At 45.2% G+C, this 17,814-nt stretch overlaps 1 protein-coding gene across 1 annotated transcript in view; it reads left to right on the top strand.

Annotated features, from left to right (window-relative positions):
• The window catches only part of LOC112238068 (TBC1 domain family member 9), a 28,679-nt gene extending 13,980 nt beyond the window's left edge, over positions 1 to 14,699 (top strand). Inside the window, 24 exon segments of the mRNA XM_042315262.1 lie at positions 1,782 to 1,876; positions 1,879 to 1,988; positions 3,140 to 3,346; positions 3,704 to 3,854; positions 3,857 to 3,882; positions 5,114 to 5,211; positions 5,213 to 5,245; positions 6,089 to 6,098; positions 6,760 to 6,975; positions 7,753 to 7,870; positions 8,112 to 8,134; positions 8,136 to 8,398; positions 8,935 to 9,064; positions 9,326 to 9,424; positions 9,578 to 9,646; positions 10,319 to 10,430; positions 10,433 to 10,464; positions 10,467 to 10,569; positions 10,712 to 10,777; positions 11,454 to 11,537; positions 11,759 to 11,827; positions 12,460 to 12,563; positions 12,730 to 12,915; positions 12,948 to 14,699. Coding sequence (XP_042171196.1) covers positions 1,782 to 1,876; positions 1,879 to 1,988; positions 3,140 to 3,346; positions 3,704 to 3,854; positions 3,857 to 3,882; positions 5,114 to 5,211; positions 5,213 to 5,245; positions 6,089 to 6,098; positions 6,760 to 6,975; positions 7,753 to 7,870; positions 8,112 to 8,134; positions 8,136 to 8,398; positions 8,935 to 9,064; positions 9,326 to 9,424; positions 9,578 to 9,646; positions 10,319 to 10,430; positions 10,433 to 10,464; positions 10,467 to 10,569; positions 10,712 to 10,777; positions 11,454 to 11,537; positions 11,759 to 11,827; positions 12,460 to 12,563; positions 12,730 to 12,915; positions 12,948 to 13,520 — 2,977 coding nt within the window. The 3' untranslated portion in view covers positions 13,521 to 14,699.
• Positions 14,700 to 17,814: the final 3,115 nt, after the last annotated feature.

Raw genomic sequence — 17,814 nt, 5'->3', positions numbered from 1 at the left:
CTTTGTAGCGCAAACCTTTTGCTGCGATTACAGCTGTAAGTCGCTTGGGGTATGTCTCTTATCAGTTTTGCACATCGAGAGACTGACATTTTTTCCCATTCCTCCTTGCAAAACAGCTCGAGCTCACTGAGGTTGGATGGAGAGCATTTGTGAACAGCAGTTTTCAGTTCTTTCCACAGATTCTCGATTGGATTCAGGTCTGGACTTTGACTTGGTCATTCTAACACCTGGATATGTTTATTTTTGAACCATTCCATTGTAGATTTTGCTTTATGTTTTGGATCATTGTCTTGTTGGAAGACAAATCTCCGTCCCAGTCTCAGGTCTTTTGCAGACTCCATCAGGTTTTCTTCCAGAATGGTCCTGTATTTGGCTCCATCCATCTTCCCATCAATTTTAACCATCTTCCCTGTCCCTGCTGAAGAAAAGCAGGCCCAAACCATGATGCTGCCACCACCATGTTTGACAGTGGGGATGGGGTGTTCAGGGTGATGAGCTGTGTTGCTTTTACGCCAAACATAATGTTTTGCATTGTTGCCAAAAAGTTCAATTTTGGTTTCATCTGACCAGAGCACCTTCTTCCACATGTTTGGTGTGTCTCCCAGGTGGCTTGTGGCAAACTTTAAACGACACTTTTTATGGATATCTTTAAGAAATGGCTTTCTTCTTGCCACTCTTCCATAAAGGCCAGATTTGTGCAATATACGACTGATTGTTGTCCTATGGACAGAGTCTCCCACCTCAGCTGTAGATCTCTGCAGTTCATCCAGAGTGATCTTTGGCCTCTTGGCTGCATCTCTGATCAGTCTTCTCTTGTATGAGCTGAAAGTTTAGAGGGACGGCCAGGTCTTGGTAGATTTGCAGTGATCTGATACTCCTTCCATTTCAATATTATCGCTTGCACAGTGCTCCTTGGGATGTTTAAAGCTTGGGAAATCTTTTTGTATCCAAATCCGGCTTTAAACTTCTTCACAACAGTATCTCGGACCTGCCTGGTGTGTTCCTTGTTCTTCATGATGCTCTCTGCGCTTTTAACGGACCTCTGAGACTATCACAGTGCAGGTGCATTTACACAGAGACTTGATTACACGCAGGTGGATTGTATTTATCATCATTAGTCATTTAGGTCAACATTGGATCATTCAGAGATCCTCACTGAACTTCTGGAGAGAGTTTGCTGCACTGAAAGTAAAGGGGCTGAATAATTTTGCACGCCCAATTTTTCAGTTTTTGATTTGTTAAAAAGTTTGAAATATCCAATAAATGTTGTTCCACTTCATGATTGTGTCCCACTTGTTGTTGATTCTTCACAAAAAAATACAGTTTTATATCTTTATGTTTGAAGCCTGAAATGTGGCAAAAGGTCGCAAAGTTCAAGGGGGCCGAATACTTTCGCAAGGCACTGTATTTGTAAAGGTATTTGGAATATATACATTTGTATGGAAATACACTGCGTACAAAACATTAAGAATGCCTGCTCTTTCCATGATATAGACTGAAGTGGAGGAGAAAGGTTAAAGAAGGATTTTCAAGCCTTGAGACAGTTGAGTCATGGATTGTTGTGTGTGTGTGCTATTCTCAGGGTGAATGGGCAAGACAATAGATTTAAGTGCCTTTTTAACAGGTTATGGTAGTAGGTGCCAGGTGCACCGGTTTGTGTCAAGAACTGCACCGACAGTTAGTCTCAATTTACTGCTGCTATTTAAAGACAACAGATTGTTCCGTATTAGATTCTTGACCGTCTCTAGACTAGACAATCTCTTGAACCTTGTCTCACCCAGGGACCTGGATGCCAGGGCTAAGAGCGAGCGTTACCGGGCCTTGTTCCGTCTGCCCAAGGATGAGAAGCTGGACGGACACACGGGCTGCACCCTTTGGACCCCTTCAACAAGATGCACATCCTGGGCCAGATGTTTGTCTCCACTAACTACATCTGCTTCACTTCCAAGGAGGAGACCCTGTGCAGCCTCATCATCCCCCTAAGAGAGGTGAGTCTGGCTGGGTACAGACTCTGGTGATTGACCATAGTCCTGGAGCTTAGTGTTGGCCCGGAGCAGTAGTCTGCACTGACTGGAGCTCTCTGGGATTTCGGGTTGGTGACCGTTGAACTAGACTTTTGTGACAATGTTGGATGATGCCAAGACATAAGTCAATGTGGGACCACTATAGATTTGAGATTTTCCATCAGTAAAGAAAGGTTACCTTAGACAAGTTGTGCTGTGTGCTGCTGTAGGGGGTTACTAGCAGGGCAGTTAGAAAGAGCAGCAGCCGGCTTAACACTCTGGTAGGGGCTGTCACTCCCAATCTGCTTTAGTCAGTGGCTGCTCCTCGCCCAGCCATTGCCATGTCGATCTTAAACTACCAATCGCTGGCAGGGCAGAATGTGGATCGACTACTAATGTCTAGTGTTATGATGTGTGGCACTGAATCAATTCAGTCACCTAGTATGTGGGTTGAAGTGTTGATATGGTGAAACCTATTGTGTGCTTGGTATGGTATGTTGGCCTTAGGTCAATATTCTCATGTGCAATGACAATGTGGTTAGATGGTGAAATAAATCAATACACACGTGATGGGTTACTGTAATTCGTGTTCTACATCGAACACTTTCTCATATCAAATAGATGTGTATCTTATGTTGCATCCTCATATCTTATGACTGACATGTGACTGGCGTATCTGTTGTCTACTCAACCCTGCACTTTAGAGGCTGCTGCCTCACTATACATGGAATCACTGGTCACTTTAATAATGTTTACTTACTGCGTTACTCATCTCATATAATATATTTTATACTGTGTTCAATTTACTAGTATTTTAGTCAATGCCACTCTGACATTGCTCGTCCTAATATTTATATATTTTTCTTAACTCCATTCTTTTACTTTAGATTTGTGTGTATTGTTGTGAATTGTTAGATACTACTGCACCGTTGGAGCTAGGAACACAAGCATTACGCTACACCTGTAATAACATCTGCTAAATATGTGTATGTGACCAATAACATTTGATTTGTTGTGACTGGCATATCTGTTGTCTGACATATGGCTGACATCTATTGTGACTGACATATCTGTTGTGACTGATACATGAATTACATATCTGTTGTGACAGACCTCTGTGTGTCTGTCCCTCCCAGGTGACGATAGTGGAGAAGGCAGACAGCTCCAACTTTTTCCCCAGCCCAGTGTCCATCAGCACCAAGAACAGGATGACCTTCCTGTTCGCCAACCTCAAGGACCGGGACTTCCTGGTCCAGAGGATCTCTGACTTCCTGCAGCAGACCACCTCCAAGATCTACTTCGAGAGGGAGACCACCGGGAGTGTGAACAGCTCTGACGATGAGGTGAGGGCACATCTATGTCATTGTATATCTAGGATGTTGTACATCATTTAGGTCTATACTCTTCCACAACTGCTCCCCAGGTTTGCTGATAAGTCTCCCTCTACTCCAGGTCTTCAGTAAATACTTAGCATGATTATTATCACAGGTCTCTGATCAGCTCTTATCATAAAGCACACTGCATTAACTATCCTTACCCTGATCCTGGACTTGTTCTGCTCTCCACCAGGTCTATTCTCAGTAATATTAGTTTGGCATCTCATCACAGGTCTCAGAACAGTTGTTATGATAAACTCATGATAATTGACTGCATTAACAATCTCTAATTCTGATCCTGAATCTGTGTCTCCTCTCCTCTAGGTGTACTCCCAGCAGGGCTCTCTCCTCTCCAGCAGTCCCCAACGCAGCAGTCTGGGCTCAGAGGGCTCCTCCGAGGGTGAGCGCCAGTTTAACCTCAATGACAACAGCGTGCCCACCGCCACCCAGGCCCTCATGACCATGTACCGCCGCCGCTGCCGGAGGAGTTCAACCCCAAACTGGTACGGTCAATGAATGTTCTGTTCACATGTTGGGGGCTCCCGAGTGGCGCAGCGGTCTCAAGGCACTGCATCTCAGTGCTAGAGGTGTCACTACAGACCCTGGTTCGAATCCAGGCTGTATCACAACCGGCTGTGATTGGGAGTCTCATAGGACAGCGCACAATTGGCCCAGCGTCGTCCGGGTTTGGTTTGGGGTAGGAATGTCATTGTAAATTAGAATTTGTCCTTAACTGACATGCCTAGTTAAATAAACATGTGGTCGAACACAAGAAGATGCTATAGTAGAGAATTGAAATGATTGCCACATGATTGATGGAACTGAACTGGGACTAAATTAATTGAGTTGAATACATTTATTTACAGTGACAAAATATTGTAACAAACTGTAATTGCTTGTATATACCTGCATGCTGAATAAGCCATTGGGAATCCAATATCTGCATGTAATAACCTGAGGCTTTTCCCAAGCCTCAAATCAAATTGTATTGCTTGTGTACAACTATTTAGCAGATGTGATTGCGGGTATAGCGAAGCGCTTGTGTTCGAGCTCCAACAGTGCGGTAATATCTAACAATACACAACAAAGCAAAGTTGCTTAGGAGCCAGAAACAGAGCGGCCATGTCTGTCGGTGCCATCAGTGTCTCAACCTTGATCTAAAACAAAGCTTGGCTTACAGTCAGTGTGTTCTGTTCCTGTGCTAACCTCCAGCTGGCTTTGCATTGCACAGTTCAAAGGCCTGTAGGGAAGTTGCAGATGTAGACCAAGGAAGGGGGAAGTGTGTGGGAAGTATATTAAATCCAAGTTAATTGAAGTAAATAAAGCCTTAATGAAATTCTTCAGAGACCTCTAGGGGAGTATTTGTGCTGCATACGTCTGTGTTGAAAGTTAGAAATATTGTTTAGGCTTTGAAGGCTCTCTGGCTCGTTATTTAATGAGGTGGTAATGAGTTTTTTGCCTCCTACGAACCATCCTGATCTCTCTCGCTATTGAAATTATGTATTGAAAGAATGTAAGCCAGATTAGGATGGTGAAACAATGTTGCTTTCTGCAGAGAAGTCATTGTCTACTTTACAAGGGTGTCTACTTTCTTTCTCTCGCTCTCTCTGTCCTTGAACATCATTCTGTAGTTCTCTCTAAGGGGAGCTTTACTGGCATGAAATGTCTTATGACATTTCTCTTCTTTTTCAACGCATGCAAGATTATTAACTGTCAATTTTTATTTTTCCCCAGGCCAAGGAGTTCCTGAAGGAACAGGCGTGGAAGAACCACATCACTGAGTACGGCCAGGGGGTGTGTATGTACCGTACAGAGAAGACCAAGGACCTGGTGCATCCCAGAGAACATGAGGGGAGAGCTGTGGCTGCATCCAACAGAGAACAGTGAGGGCATGATCTCACAATGCACTCTCACATTCACTTGTATATTACATTATGCTCCCCGGCTGACATTCAATGCACTCTCCATTCACTTGTATATGAGGCCAACATTCAATGCACTCGCACATTCACTTGTATATTACATTATGCTCCCCGGTTCTTGACATTCAATGCACAGTCCCCGGTTCGTGACATTCAATGCATCTCACATTCACTGTATATTACATTATGCTCCCCGGTTCTTGATTCAATGCACATTTGTATATTACATTATGCCCCCGGTTCTTGACATTCAATGCACTACATTCACTTGTATATTACATTATGCTCCCCGGTTCTGTTCAATCTCCACATTCACCGCTGCTGATACACACACTTCTGTATCAAAGACCTGATACACACACACTCAAAGACCACGAATAGACAGTACTACGTGCTCATACACCAACTCCTAACCTGCATTCGGCATCGTGTGGTGGGACCACACATCTCATTACTATAGTTATTGTTATCACAGGAGGAAAAACAACAGGAAAAACACATCAGATTTTAGTTTTGGGTTTTCCCAAACCCCTGTTGTGGTATGAGCACAGAATGGTTCATCATCCAGGTGTATTAAAATTATTGATAGTCAAATATTAGCTTTTCTTTCAGTGTACATATGGATTTGGGTAGCCTCATTAAACATTCATTAGCTTGGCCTTGGCAACGCATTCCATTCCCATCTCCTGCCGGAGCAGCAGTATCGTACTGTATCTAACCTGTAACTGGGCTGCATGCTTCACGTCCACTGCTACAGCATATTACAGTGAGAGCACACATTCTATAGTCTGCTTACTGTACGCCAAACTGAACACTGTCAGTCTGGTTAACCAGGCTTTACAAACACAGCAGCTTATGTAGGGGTTGTGTTAGAGACGTAGGCCTACATTGTGACCACCGTAGCTGTGAAAAGCTGACCTATATAAATAAACCTGAAGAACCAGTTGGCCTACAGGGAGAGTCACTGCTGAGATCACCAAACAATGTTTTATACTTCAGCCTCTTCTTCCTGGAAGAAATTCCTTGCACCCACGCGACAGCACTAACAGTTAGCGACTATCTACCTGCTCTTTCCGTCCCCTAGTGACCTACTTGTGGTACCTTCCGCAGTCGCCATGGCAGCCATACATCTGCACTTCCTGGAGGGGACTGGTGTGTTTACATGTTAGCCTAGCGTCTCTGTTGGCGAAGCTCGCTAGCTGTGTTTTTATGTGGAAGAAGATGCAGAATTTGAATGCATCCTCTATACTTTTCCCTCTACTCACACTCACTGTCACAGTGGGAACTGTTGATAAGCCTGAGTTTGACTGCGCTAGAAGAGTGAGTTTGAGGGTGTTATGATTCAACAGACTTTTACCCGACCATTTTTTTTAAAACGGCAATTGGCTGACGGTCTGGTGCCAATGGGCCTCGTTTAATGCTATACTAACTGTGGTCCCTATATCCCGCCCCCGTTAGGGGGCGATCAACGAGATGGCGACCCACCCTGGCTACTATGAGGACCTGGTAGAGAAGTCTATGGGGAAGTACAACCTGGCCACGGAGGAGATCGAGAGAGACCTGCACCGCTCCCTCCCTGAACACCCAGCCTTCCAGAACGAGATGGGGATCGCTGCCCTACGAAGGGTCCTTACTGCCTACGCCTTCAGAAACCCCAACATAGGCTACTGCCAGGTACACACATAGTATTTAGTATACACGCATGGTATATAGTATACACACATGGTATATAGTATACACGCATGGTATATAGTATACACGCATGGTATATAGTATACACGCATGGTATATAGTATACACACAGACGCACCAGTCCTGTCGCTCAAGATCCACTGCCAAAGCAGAACGTCACGAGATTACTTCAAAACCGGCCTCTAGGGGCAATGTTGGCGCTATTACCTTTAAGTCCTGTGGACAGGGATGGCGTAAGCTGCGAGCTCCGGCTCTGAAAGTCACGTGTTCAATCCCAGCGCTAAGCACTATTTTTGTCTATCCCAAACCTTAACCCTTAACCATTCAGAATGAATGCCTAATCTTCAAAATGTTATGTTTGTGGACAAACATCTGTTTCTGCAGTGAGATTGTGAGAGCTTGTTACACACACTTATTTTACAACACAAACATTCACACTGCTCTTCAGTTTATAAATGGTCAAGTCACATAGTAGTTTGCCACTTCTATAGCTGTCCTGACTCCCCGCGGGTCCCTAATCTTGGTTCCCCCTGCGGGTTGAAGCCATGTGGTTCCCTCTTGACTGCCAGTCCATCTGTTGGCAGCTTGAAACTCTGAAGACGTTTAACCCAGGCTGAAAACTGTAGTCCAGACCTACTGTCACATAGCTGTTTTAATTTGATTTTTGTTTTGCTTTTTGAAGGGCTTTGAGATTCTGTAAAGAAAAGCGCTATAGAAGTTGAATGTATTATTCTGAATAATCTTGGTGGTTCTTCCTAGGCCATGAACATTGTGACGTCGGTGCTGCTGCTGTATGCTAAAGAGGAGGAGGCCTTCTGGCTGCTGGTGGCTCTGTGTGAGCGAATGCTGCCTGACTACTACAACACCAGGGTCGTAGGTCAGTTGGAAGCTTCTGGAATGAGGCTGTAGTAGGGCAATGGGTGGCTTTGTGGTCTACTAGTGTGTTAGCCTCTGCATTTTTAACTTGGTCTCAGTGTCTCTATTTTATGTTCAGATGTGTGTATGTGTCCCTCAGTCTTTGTGCATATCTGTTGGCATCGTTCTCCCTCTTACTGTATCAGTGTCCGCATAGGCCTATTTTTTTCTGTCTTGCTAACCTCCCACTTCTCTTTCTCCAGGAGCTCTGGTAGACCAGGGTGTTTTTTGAGGAGCTGGCCAGGGAGTACGTCCCTGAACTCTACGACTGCATGCAGGACCTGGGAGTCATCTCTACCATTTCCCTCTCCTGGTTCCTCACCCTGTTCCTCAGTGTCATGCCCTTCGAGAGTGCCGTGGTGGTGGTCGACTGCTTCTTCTACGAGGGCATCAAGGTCATCTTCCAGCTGGCGCTCAGCGTGCTGCACGCCAACATCCACCAACTGCTGGGGGCCAAGGACGATGGAGAGGCCATGACCGTGCTGGGAAGGTGAGGACGGGTGGGGGTGGAAGACCGACAAGGGGCCAAAGATACTAAAACAGGGCTTTTCAATTTCGGTCCTGGAGGGCAGAAACACTTCTTGATTTGTTTCTACCTGGTAGTTAATTGTATTCACCTGGTGCACCAGGTCTGATGAAAACCAGAAGGGTTTTTAGCCCTGCAGTACCAGAATTCGAACAGCCCTGGACTAAAGGGACATGATTGGTAGGCCAACTCATGACTGGAACCCTGAACCTAACCTGAACTAAAACTAAAACCCTAACCTTTGCCCTGACCTTAATCCTAACCATAACCAATTAGGTCATTCAACATGGGTTTGCTGGTCAGTCATGGTACTTTAGTTTTTCACTCAAAGAGCAGACCCCATGAGTCGGGTCAAAGGTCAAATTGTGTTGGCGGAAGTGACACGAGAGATCATCTTGTTTTGAAACACTGCAGTAAGAACACTTCTTAATTCAATTAAAGCTTGATATTGATAAGCTGTCAATATGAAGGATTTGGTTGTGTGACACGTTTGTGTGTAGGTACCTGGACAGCGTGTCCAATAAGGACAGCACCCTGCCTCCCATCCCCCACCTGCACTCCCTGCTGACAGACGATGGGGATCCCCACCCGGAGGTGGACATCTTCAAGCTGGTCCGCAGCTCCTACGAGGTGAGTCTTCTCAACATGACCAGGGCACCGTCATTCAATCACTCCTTCAATCTGTCAGAGATGGGGTCAATTCAGTCAATTAAGTTTAAATGGAATTCAGCCCAACCATGCTTCCTAGACCCAAGTGTATTCACTGGTAGAACTGTCACTCTGTTTTGACCTTTACTCTGGCTGGTGATTATGCAATCTCAGTGAATATCCCAGCTGTAGGATAGCAGCAGTGTTGACCTCTCTCTCTCGGTCCCGTGTGGCTGTTTGTAGAAGTTTGGCTCCATCCGGGCAGACGTGATCGAGCAGATGCGCTTCAAACAGAGGCTAAGGGTCATCCAGACCATCGAGGACACCACCAAACGCAACGTGGTAACGACCCCTGCTATTACACACACTGTATGGTACACCCGATGTTGGGTGTGGAGGATTTCAAGTCATTTTAAGCCATTGTTTCTGATTGTATTCAATGCTGGTTAGTTCTGATCTCCTCACACAGCTCCTAAATCCACTGTTCTCTTTCAGGTCAGAACCATTGTCACGGAGACTGCCTTCAGCATCGACGAACTGGAGGAGCTCTATGTTCTGTTCAAGGTGAGTGACAGCCATGCTGTAGCCAATATGAACTAAATGGAACTGCCCTCTAACCAATAGGAACTTAAAGGAACTAATCTCTTCCTGAATTGCTTTTCCTCAGCCTCCCTTTCGCTTTGGCAGGGCGTCTCATTTCTCCTAGCTCTCACATAGTGCCTTGCTGCCATGGCAACGCTGAATTATGGGCTATAGTTGGAGCCGGTACTTAATATCCATAGAGACAGACCTAAAACCCTGGCAACAGCATTTTACTCTTCATCCATTAACACAACGGACGCTCACTGCTCAGTCCTGTTAGAGGACATGGAGAAAGACTGATGAGTCTTCAGCACAGTTCTAATGGTCAGGGTTGCTGGTATAAGATGTTAGAAGTAGAGAACTTTTAATACCCAATGTTGTGCAATGTTCACATTGTTCTCTGATATCATGTACTTATCCATTAGAAACATTGTGCAAAGCAATTCAGCGGTATCTATATGCATTTTCCTCACTATGGGCGACCACATTTTCCCACATTTAGCATAGGTATCACCATTTGGTCTCATTCCACCTCGCTTCTTTATACTTCAACATTTTCTAGAAAACTGCTGCATAAATGTAATATATTTATTTCATTCACATTAAAACCCTGTTGAATCTATCAAATCTATTTCTACCATCTTCATTCTCCAGGCGGAACACCTGACCAGCTGCTATTGGGGCGGAACGGGTGGCAGCAACCCCACGGAGCGCCACGACCCCAGCCTGCCCTACCTGGAGCAGTACCGCATCGACCTGGAGCAGTTCAGGGGCTGTTCTCCCTGCTCTTCCCCTGGGCCCCTGTCAACGGGCCCACGCAGACCCCCTGGCCCTGCGCTTCTTCAGGCTCCTGGACCATAACGGAGACTCTCTGATTAATTTCCGGGAGTTTATTAGTGGACTGAGTGAGTATTGGTGGAGGTGGGTGAGGGGGTGTATCAAATAGAAGTTGACTAATGATTGTAGCAACTGGTCAAAATGGATATTAAGTCTATATAGACATAATGAAATGTTATGACAAATTATCGCATCTATGGTGTATTTCAGGTGTTTTATGCCATGGGGATCTGACTGAGAAACTGAAGCTCCTGTACAAGATGCATGTGATTCCTGGTAAGTGTGTGTGTGTGTACTGTTCACAGAGAGGGAAAGAAGTCCAGAGGGAAATCTATACTCCTTATATGCTGTCATAACTGAGTGAGGGGAGGATGTTTTAAGGATAGGGATTGGATTTATTTACTGTAAAGGAGCAAAGATGAATTATTTTGTTCTCTCCCTCGCTTGGTTGAGCATATGTAGAAGGGAAGCTGCGGTTGGATGGTGCTCAAGACTCACACAGCAGTATTTTCACTCTGCTGGAAATCTACCTCTCAATCAGAAGAGCTTTCATGGCTCTCTGGCTCAGCTCGTGTTAATTCCCTGTATAACAGCAAAGCCTGAAGCAGCTATTGTTTTGGTTCTCAGAATGATGGGGTTAGCTTTTTTTTCCTTTGCCAGCCACAAGGAAACATTGTCTCTGGCAGAATGAAAATGTTGAGAACTAACAGATGTTTAGCGAGAAGAGGATACAGAAATTACTTCAAACTTATGATCAAACATTGGGATGTGTGAGGCCTCGATGGAAAGATAATGATAAATGGATACAATTTATATTGCACTTTTTCAACTGCAGTGTTTGAGGCGTTATGATAACGCCCCTTACAGCACTTGGAAAGGCGCTATATAAATGCTATCAATTATAATAACAATGGTAAGGCCCAAAATGTTGTATCTTCCTGTCCCTTCCCAGAGGTGACCCATGAGCAGGAACCAGACTCTGCCTTCGAGGCCACCCAGTACTTCTTTGAGGACATCACCCCGGAAACTTCCAATGGTAGGCCATGTCCTCATCAACACGCCAGAGGTTACACAATGTTTGCACCCTTTTCCCTGTATAGTCCACTAATGTTGACCAGAGCCTTATGTGCTCTCAATCAGTCACACTCCACTCATGGCATGCATCAACCTATTTCAACCTCCCACTTTTTTTCTTCTTCAGATAACTTCCTAATGTGTCCTTTGACCTTTGCACTCTTGACCTTTCCCTTCCTCCAGGCCTTGACCCCAAGTGCAAGAGCGAGAAGGATGATGGCTTTGTCAGGGTCACGTTCAAGACTGAGAAAGGTACGCACTGCTATGAAACAGTTATGAGACATGCATATCTATCGCTAGTTTGTAAATGCTCCAATCTAAATGATAATACCTTAAGCCACAAAGTCTACCATTCATGTTCCTTTTTTTGTTGCAAAGGCCTTTATTTACTGTACCTCAAGAACACTCATCTCACTGTAAGGAACTTAGCTGTAGCTCTCTAATCTCCCTCCTATTTGAAATGATTTCAAACCATCTGACTCCATACACACATATCCCAAAAGTCTGGGATGAAAAGGGGAAGCACTGTTACTTTTCTATGTATCATGTTTTCTTGGAGCAAAAATTGTCTACGGTCGCTGATTAGGGACGATATACTTACTGATTTTTCCAGACAATAAAATTCCCATTAAAGCAATAGATTCCTAATAGAATTGAACAGTCTCAAAGTGCAACTGGGAGTGTTGCATGTTAAATGGTCCCCAAGCTAGGCCTGCATGCCACTTCAGTTTATTGAGGGCATTATTGGTGCATGTTCTCTTATTCATTCAACACTTTCTACTTGACAACAGCACATACATTAGTTGTTGTTATGGCCTCCTATAAATAGTCAGTGTGCCAGGCTGCTAGCTTTTAACTCTTAACAGCCACCTCTGTTTCTACAGTGAAGAAACTGCACACCCCTGACTACCGCCACTACCTGAGGCTGTGGAACCAGGGCACCAAGAACAAACTGGACAACATGAAGGATCTGCCCAAACTCAACCAGGTAAGAGCATTAAGAACCACTCCACCTCCCCAGGGGAGTCAGTGGAGTCCACTTGATCAATGTGGCTGTGTGAGGCTATGAAATTGTGTGTGTCGTGCCAATGAATCTACCTCGTCTTCCTTCCCAGGCTAACCTGTATGTCTTCCTCTCTCTCTCTCTCCTTCAGAGCCAGTTCATAGAGCTGTGCAAGACACTGTACAACATGTTCAGCGAGGACGCCCAGGAGCAGGAGCTGTACCACGCCACGGCCACCGTCACCAGCCTGCTGCTGGAAATGGGCGAGGTGGGCAAGCTCTTCTGCCATTCCAAGGACCAGGAGGAGCAGGACCAGGATGATCCAGAGGAGGCCAAAGCAGTTGGCCAGCCCGAGATGGAGGGACCAAGCCTGGGGGTGTCTTCCAGCAGAGGGGCCAGGGAGAGGGGAAGGAGGAGAGCCAGGCCAGGCCCTGTGGCCCTGCGAAGAGGGATGGCAGGGGCGAGCAGCTGTCTGCCATGGAGGACATTAAGCTGGAGGACTCGTCCCCGAAGGACACAGGGACATCGTCCTCCATGCTCATCTCAGATGACGAGACCAAAGACGACACGTCCATGTCGTCCTACTCGGTGCTCAGCGGCGGCTCCCATGAGCTCGACGACAAGCTTCACTGCGAGGACATTAATGACGACACGGTCCTGGTGCGCAGCGAGAACAGGCCCCATGGGGGAGGGAACGGGCCTCACGGTGAAGGTGGGCCCCATGGCAGAGATGGGGGGCTGCCTCACAGCACCAGCATAGATAAAGACTGGGCCATCACCTTTGAGCAGTTCCTGGCATCAGTGCTCACTGAGCAGGCCCTGGTGCTTTACTTCGAGAAGCCAGTGGAGGTGGCCGCACGTATCACCAATGCCAAGAATGTGAGGAAAGTGGGGTGCTCCCTACTGTCCGCTAGCGACTATGAGATCTCCCTGTCTGGGTAACTAATGCCTCAATGAAAAAGAGAGAATTTACAGAGACAGACTCTTGCTCTGTAGGTTGACTGCTTCGGAAACAGGGAAACATGTCATGTAAATGTACAACGTGAAAAACTCAGTCTTCTCCTCTTTGTTGGGTGACAAGAATGACAGTCTGCTAGAACTGAAAAGTCTAACATTTGTGTGCAATACTGTAAGAGTAGATTTTTATTTTATTTTAAATACCTGCACTTAGCAATGTATTTTACCAGATGTCAACAACCTGTTTTATCTTTTAGGGTTAGATTCTGTTCAGCAGAGGGACCAGGGAAGGACAAAAATGGCTTTATTGACCTTTGACCTCAAAAGGAATTCAGGCAGAGCTGTTGTGTATGTACTGTACATGTATTAGCTGAGCTTGCTCTACTTTATATGAAGTCGTGTATACATGTTACTACTAATAATCGCTAAACCAGTTAGACTACTACGTATCATGATGTTTAAGTCTTACAGACCACCAGCCCAGTCCAGGAGTGGCCTGTCACAGTCCCAGAGGAACACTGCTCAGTCGTTGTAGAGTTCTGTTAGCCGCTAACTCATTAGCCGCTAGGCTAATTGACTAACAGCAACCTGTGGGGCAGTTGTACTCACTGCTAATCTATTAGCCGCTAATTTACACAAGAAACAATGGTTAAGACGGGTAGCATCCGTTAGCTACAATGAAGAAGTGACTGTACTTCTAGAGTTGGGAAGATTAGTTGCCACCGCTTCAGGATAAACCACACTTGCAATGGAATTAAATATGAATGGTGGTGAAAGCTTTATCTGACTAGATGTACTTCAGTAAATTCACTATGGAAAACTGTTTAGATTTAATTTGTGTGGTAGCTTAGCCTGCATACTGAACTGTAGAGCACACGCACTTTGTTTTATCAGGAAAAAAATTCATTTACAACATCTTCTAATTCCATAAGCATGTTTTCTGCCTTTTTTCTGTGCCACTCCTGCACTCGTCGTCAGCACACTCCAAAAGCTTATTTTTTTGTAACAATGTTTTGAACTTTTTGCTCTGTATATTTTTACTGTTTTATATATTTTTTTGTTCCAATGTGAATGATTTTGTCATGTACAAAGGTCATGATTTTAGGTGTACCACTTCAACTAATTAAAGTGTAGAATGAACGGTCTTACGCTACATATTAAAAATGTCTCATGTCTCTTTATGGGATTTATCAGTTAGGGTTGCTCATACTGTCCCCTGGGATAAATATTGATACGCTCTGTTTCGACATTGAGAGGGGAAGACGGACCTATACAGAGATGGAGACGGAGCACCCTCTGCTGGAGAAGAGAATGTTCCAGAATTAAACCCAAAATCCTGTAATGCCACCAAAGATGAGGATAAATGAGGATGCTTTCATCAGGCTGTTTATCATTGAAAGAATGGTCAGTTCCTGTCTACTTAAGGGGCTGGCTCTCCCATAGACACCAATGTGATAGCAGTTGGGTCTGGTCCACTCAGCTCATTGACTTCCATTTGAAACAAGAAAAAATAATACCACCACTGCAAATACCTTTTTTCTTTTCTACCTTTCAGTAAAAGGAAGTGAAGGGTTAATGGCTGACATCTTTGCAGTTCTCTAGCTTCGACAATGGTGTGCAGTGTCGGCATGGGAGTCATGCTGAAATAGAGACTTTGTCACAAAGGTTGTTCTCTCGCTTTCTTCTCATTGCTGTGCTGCTCTGCAGATGCTTGGGGGTGTGGTTCAGGTTGACCAATAAGAGCTTGCCATTGTAATGCATATGGACACATTATCTAGCAATGATTAATCCATTAACTTAGTAATGGATGGGGTTGAAGTGTTTAACTGACGTCTAGTTGTAACTGGTCTGCTAATACGTCTCTCTGTCCTTCTTTGACTGCAGTTACGTAATATTGTTCATCCCAGGACCTGAGCAAACGCATCATGTCCCTAAATTATGGATTCAAAGGTCATTAGAATGTAGAACGGGGTTTCCCAAACTCGGTCCTGGGGCCCCCCTGGGTACACGTGTTTGCCCTTGCACTACACAGCTGATTCAGGACCGACTTTGGGAAACTGATGTAGAACACTGGATTTTAATTAATGTTCTGTGTTAGGATAAATAATTTGATTTATAAAATCATAAACGTCTAATTAATCATGTATGATGCTGAATTATAGTGTTTTTTTACCATTCGTCCCAGAGCCTATACGGTATATGCATAGTCTTATGTATGGTAGCAAACAATGTCCCCAATTCCCTCTTGCTTTCTGGATTATTTTCTGTTTATACTCTAATCACTGTTTTTTCCTCATTGTCCACAGGGGTAATATGTTAACCAATAATGTTCTGTTTATCAAGTTCTCATTCCTGTGTGTTTACCATAAACCTGGGTGGTCCGTCTAACCGCGCTTCTTAACACCCGGAAGCTAGCCGCACCAATGTGCCTGAGGAAACACTGTTCAACTGACTCCACAAGGAGTCACTAGAGTGCGATGACCCCTCCCCCCCGGCCAAACCCTCCCCCCAACCCGGATGATGCTGGCCCAATTGTGTGCCGCCCTATGGGACTCCCGATCATGGCCAGTTGTGATACAGCCCGGGATCAAACCCGGGTCTGTAGTGATGCCTCTAGCACTGCGATGCAGTGCCTTAGACCGCTGCGCCACTCGGGAGGCCCAGGGTCAGTTTTTCTAAGTCTTTTACATAAGGTAGCGTTTCTAGGTAACTGAGCTGAAGAGGGAGAGAGGGAAAATACCCTGCTGTAAGGCGATACTCTTATCAGCCCCATTTGACCTTTAGTCCCTAGTTCACGTCACAACCCTCCCACTTCTGTCACCTCTGTATATTGACCGAGAGGCAAACTCTTCACTCCACATGTGCCAGCATTACGATTTGAACTGCACATTCCAACATGTGCTCAAACATTTTGTCCCCCTAAAAACACAATTTTTCATAGTGACATATAACTTATTGTAGATAATTAAGTTGCTAACATGGTTAAACCAGACTGAACACTACAGCCTGGTATGTTTAAACCTCTTTATCAGTAGGCAATCAATCGCAATAAAGCCAACTATCTCACCTGGTCTGTCCCAATTTCATCAGGAACACCAGTTACCTTTTGACAGACTATCATGAATCTGGCTGTTAGCCAATTAAACTCTCCCACCTTAAGCCCCTGTCATCCACACCCTAACTCCTATTGGCTGAGAGCTGGTAACTGTGGGGTGAACAGAGTAAAAGAGCCCCAGTGGTTCCAAATACTCTGTGGTAGATAGCTATGTAAACTCAGCAAAAAAAGAAACGTCCCTTTTTCAGGACCCTGTCTTTCAAAGATAATTTGTAAAAATCCAAATATCTTCACAGATCTTCATTGTAAAGGGTTTAAACACAGTTTCCCCATTCTTGTTCAATGAACCATAAACAATTAATGAACATGCACCTGTGGAACGGTCGTTAAGACATTAACAGCTTACAGACGGTATTTAAGGTCACAGTTATGAAAACCTAGGACACTAAAGAGGCCTTTCTACTGACTCTGAAAAACACCAAAAGAAAGATGCCCAGGGTCCCTGCTCATCTGCGTGAATGTGCCTTAGGCATGCTGCAAGTTGGCATGAGGACTGCAGATGTGGCCAGGGCAATAAATTGCAATGTCTGTACTGTGAGAGGCCTAAGACAGCACTACAGGGAGACAGGACAGATAGCTGATCGTCCCTCGCAGTGGCTGACCACGTGTAACAACAACTGCACAAGACCGGTACATCCGATCATCACACCTGCAGGACAGGTACAGGATGGCAACAACTGCCCAAGTTACATCAGGAATGCACAATCCCTCCATCAGTGCTCAGACTGTCTGCAATAGACAGTCTGAGGGCTTGTAGGCTTGTTGTAAAGGCAGGTCCTCACCAGACATCACCGGCAACAACGTCGCCTATGGGCACAAACCCACCATCGTTGGACTAGACAGGACTGACAAAAAGTGCTCTTCACTGACGAGTTGCGGTTTAGTCTCACCAGGGGTGATGGTCTGATTCGAGTTTATAGTAGAAGGAATGAGAGTTACACCGAGGCCTATACTCTCGGGCAGGAGCGATTTGGAAGTGGAGGGTCTGTCATGGTCTGGGGCGGTGTGTGACAGCATTATCAGACTGAGCTTGTTGTCATTGCAGGCGATCTCAACACTGTGCGTTACAGGGAAAACATCCTCCTCCCTCATATGTGGTACCCTTCCTGCAGGCTCATCCTGACATGACCCTCCAGCATGACAATGCCACCAGCCATTCTGCTC

Source organism: Oncorhynchus tshawytscha, unplaced genomic scaffold (genome assembly GCF_018296145.1).
Source record: "Oncorhynchus tshawytscha isolate Ot180627B unplaced genomic scaffold, Otsh_v2.0 Un_contig_15856_pilon_pilon, whole genome shotgun sequence".
Taxonomy (NCBI): Eukaryota; Metazoa; Chordata; class Actinopteri; order Salmoniformes; family Salmonidae; genus Oncorhynchus; species Oncorhynchus tshawytscha.
Note: the sequence above shows the minus strand (reverse complement) of the source record. Positions and strands in the feature narration are given on the sequence as shown.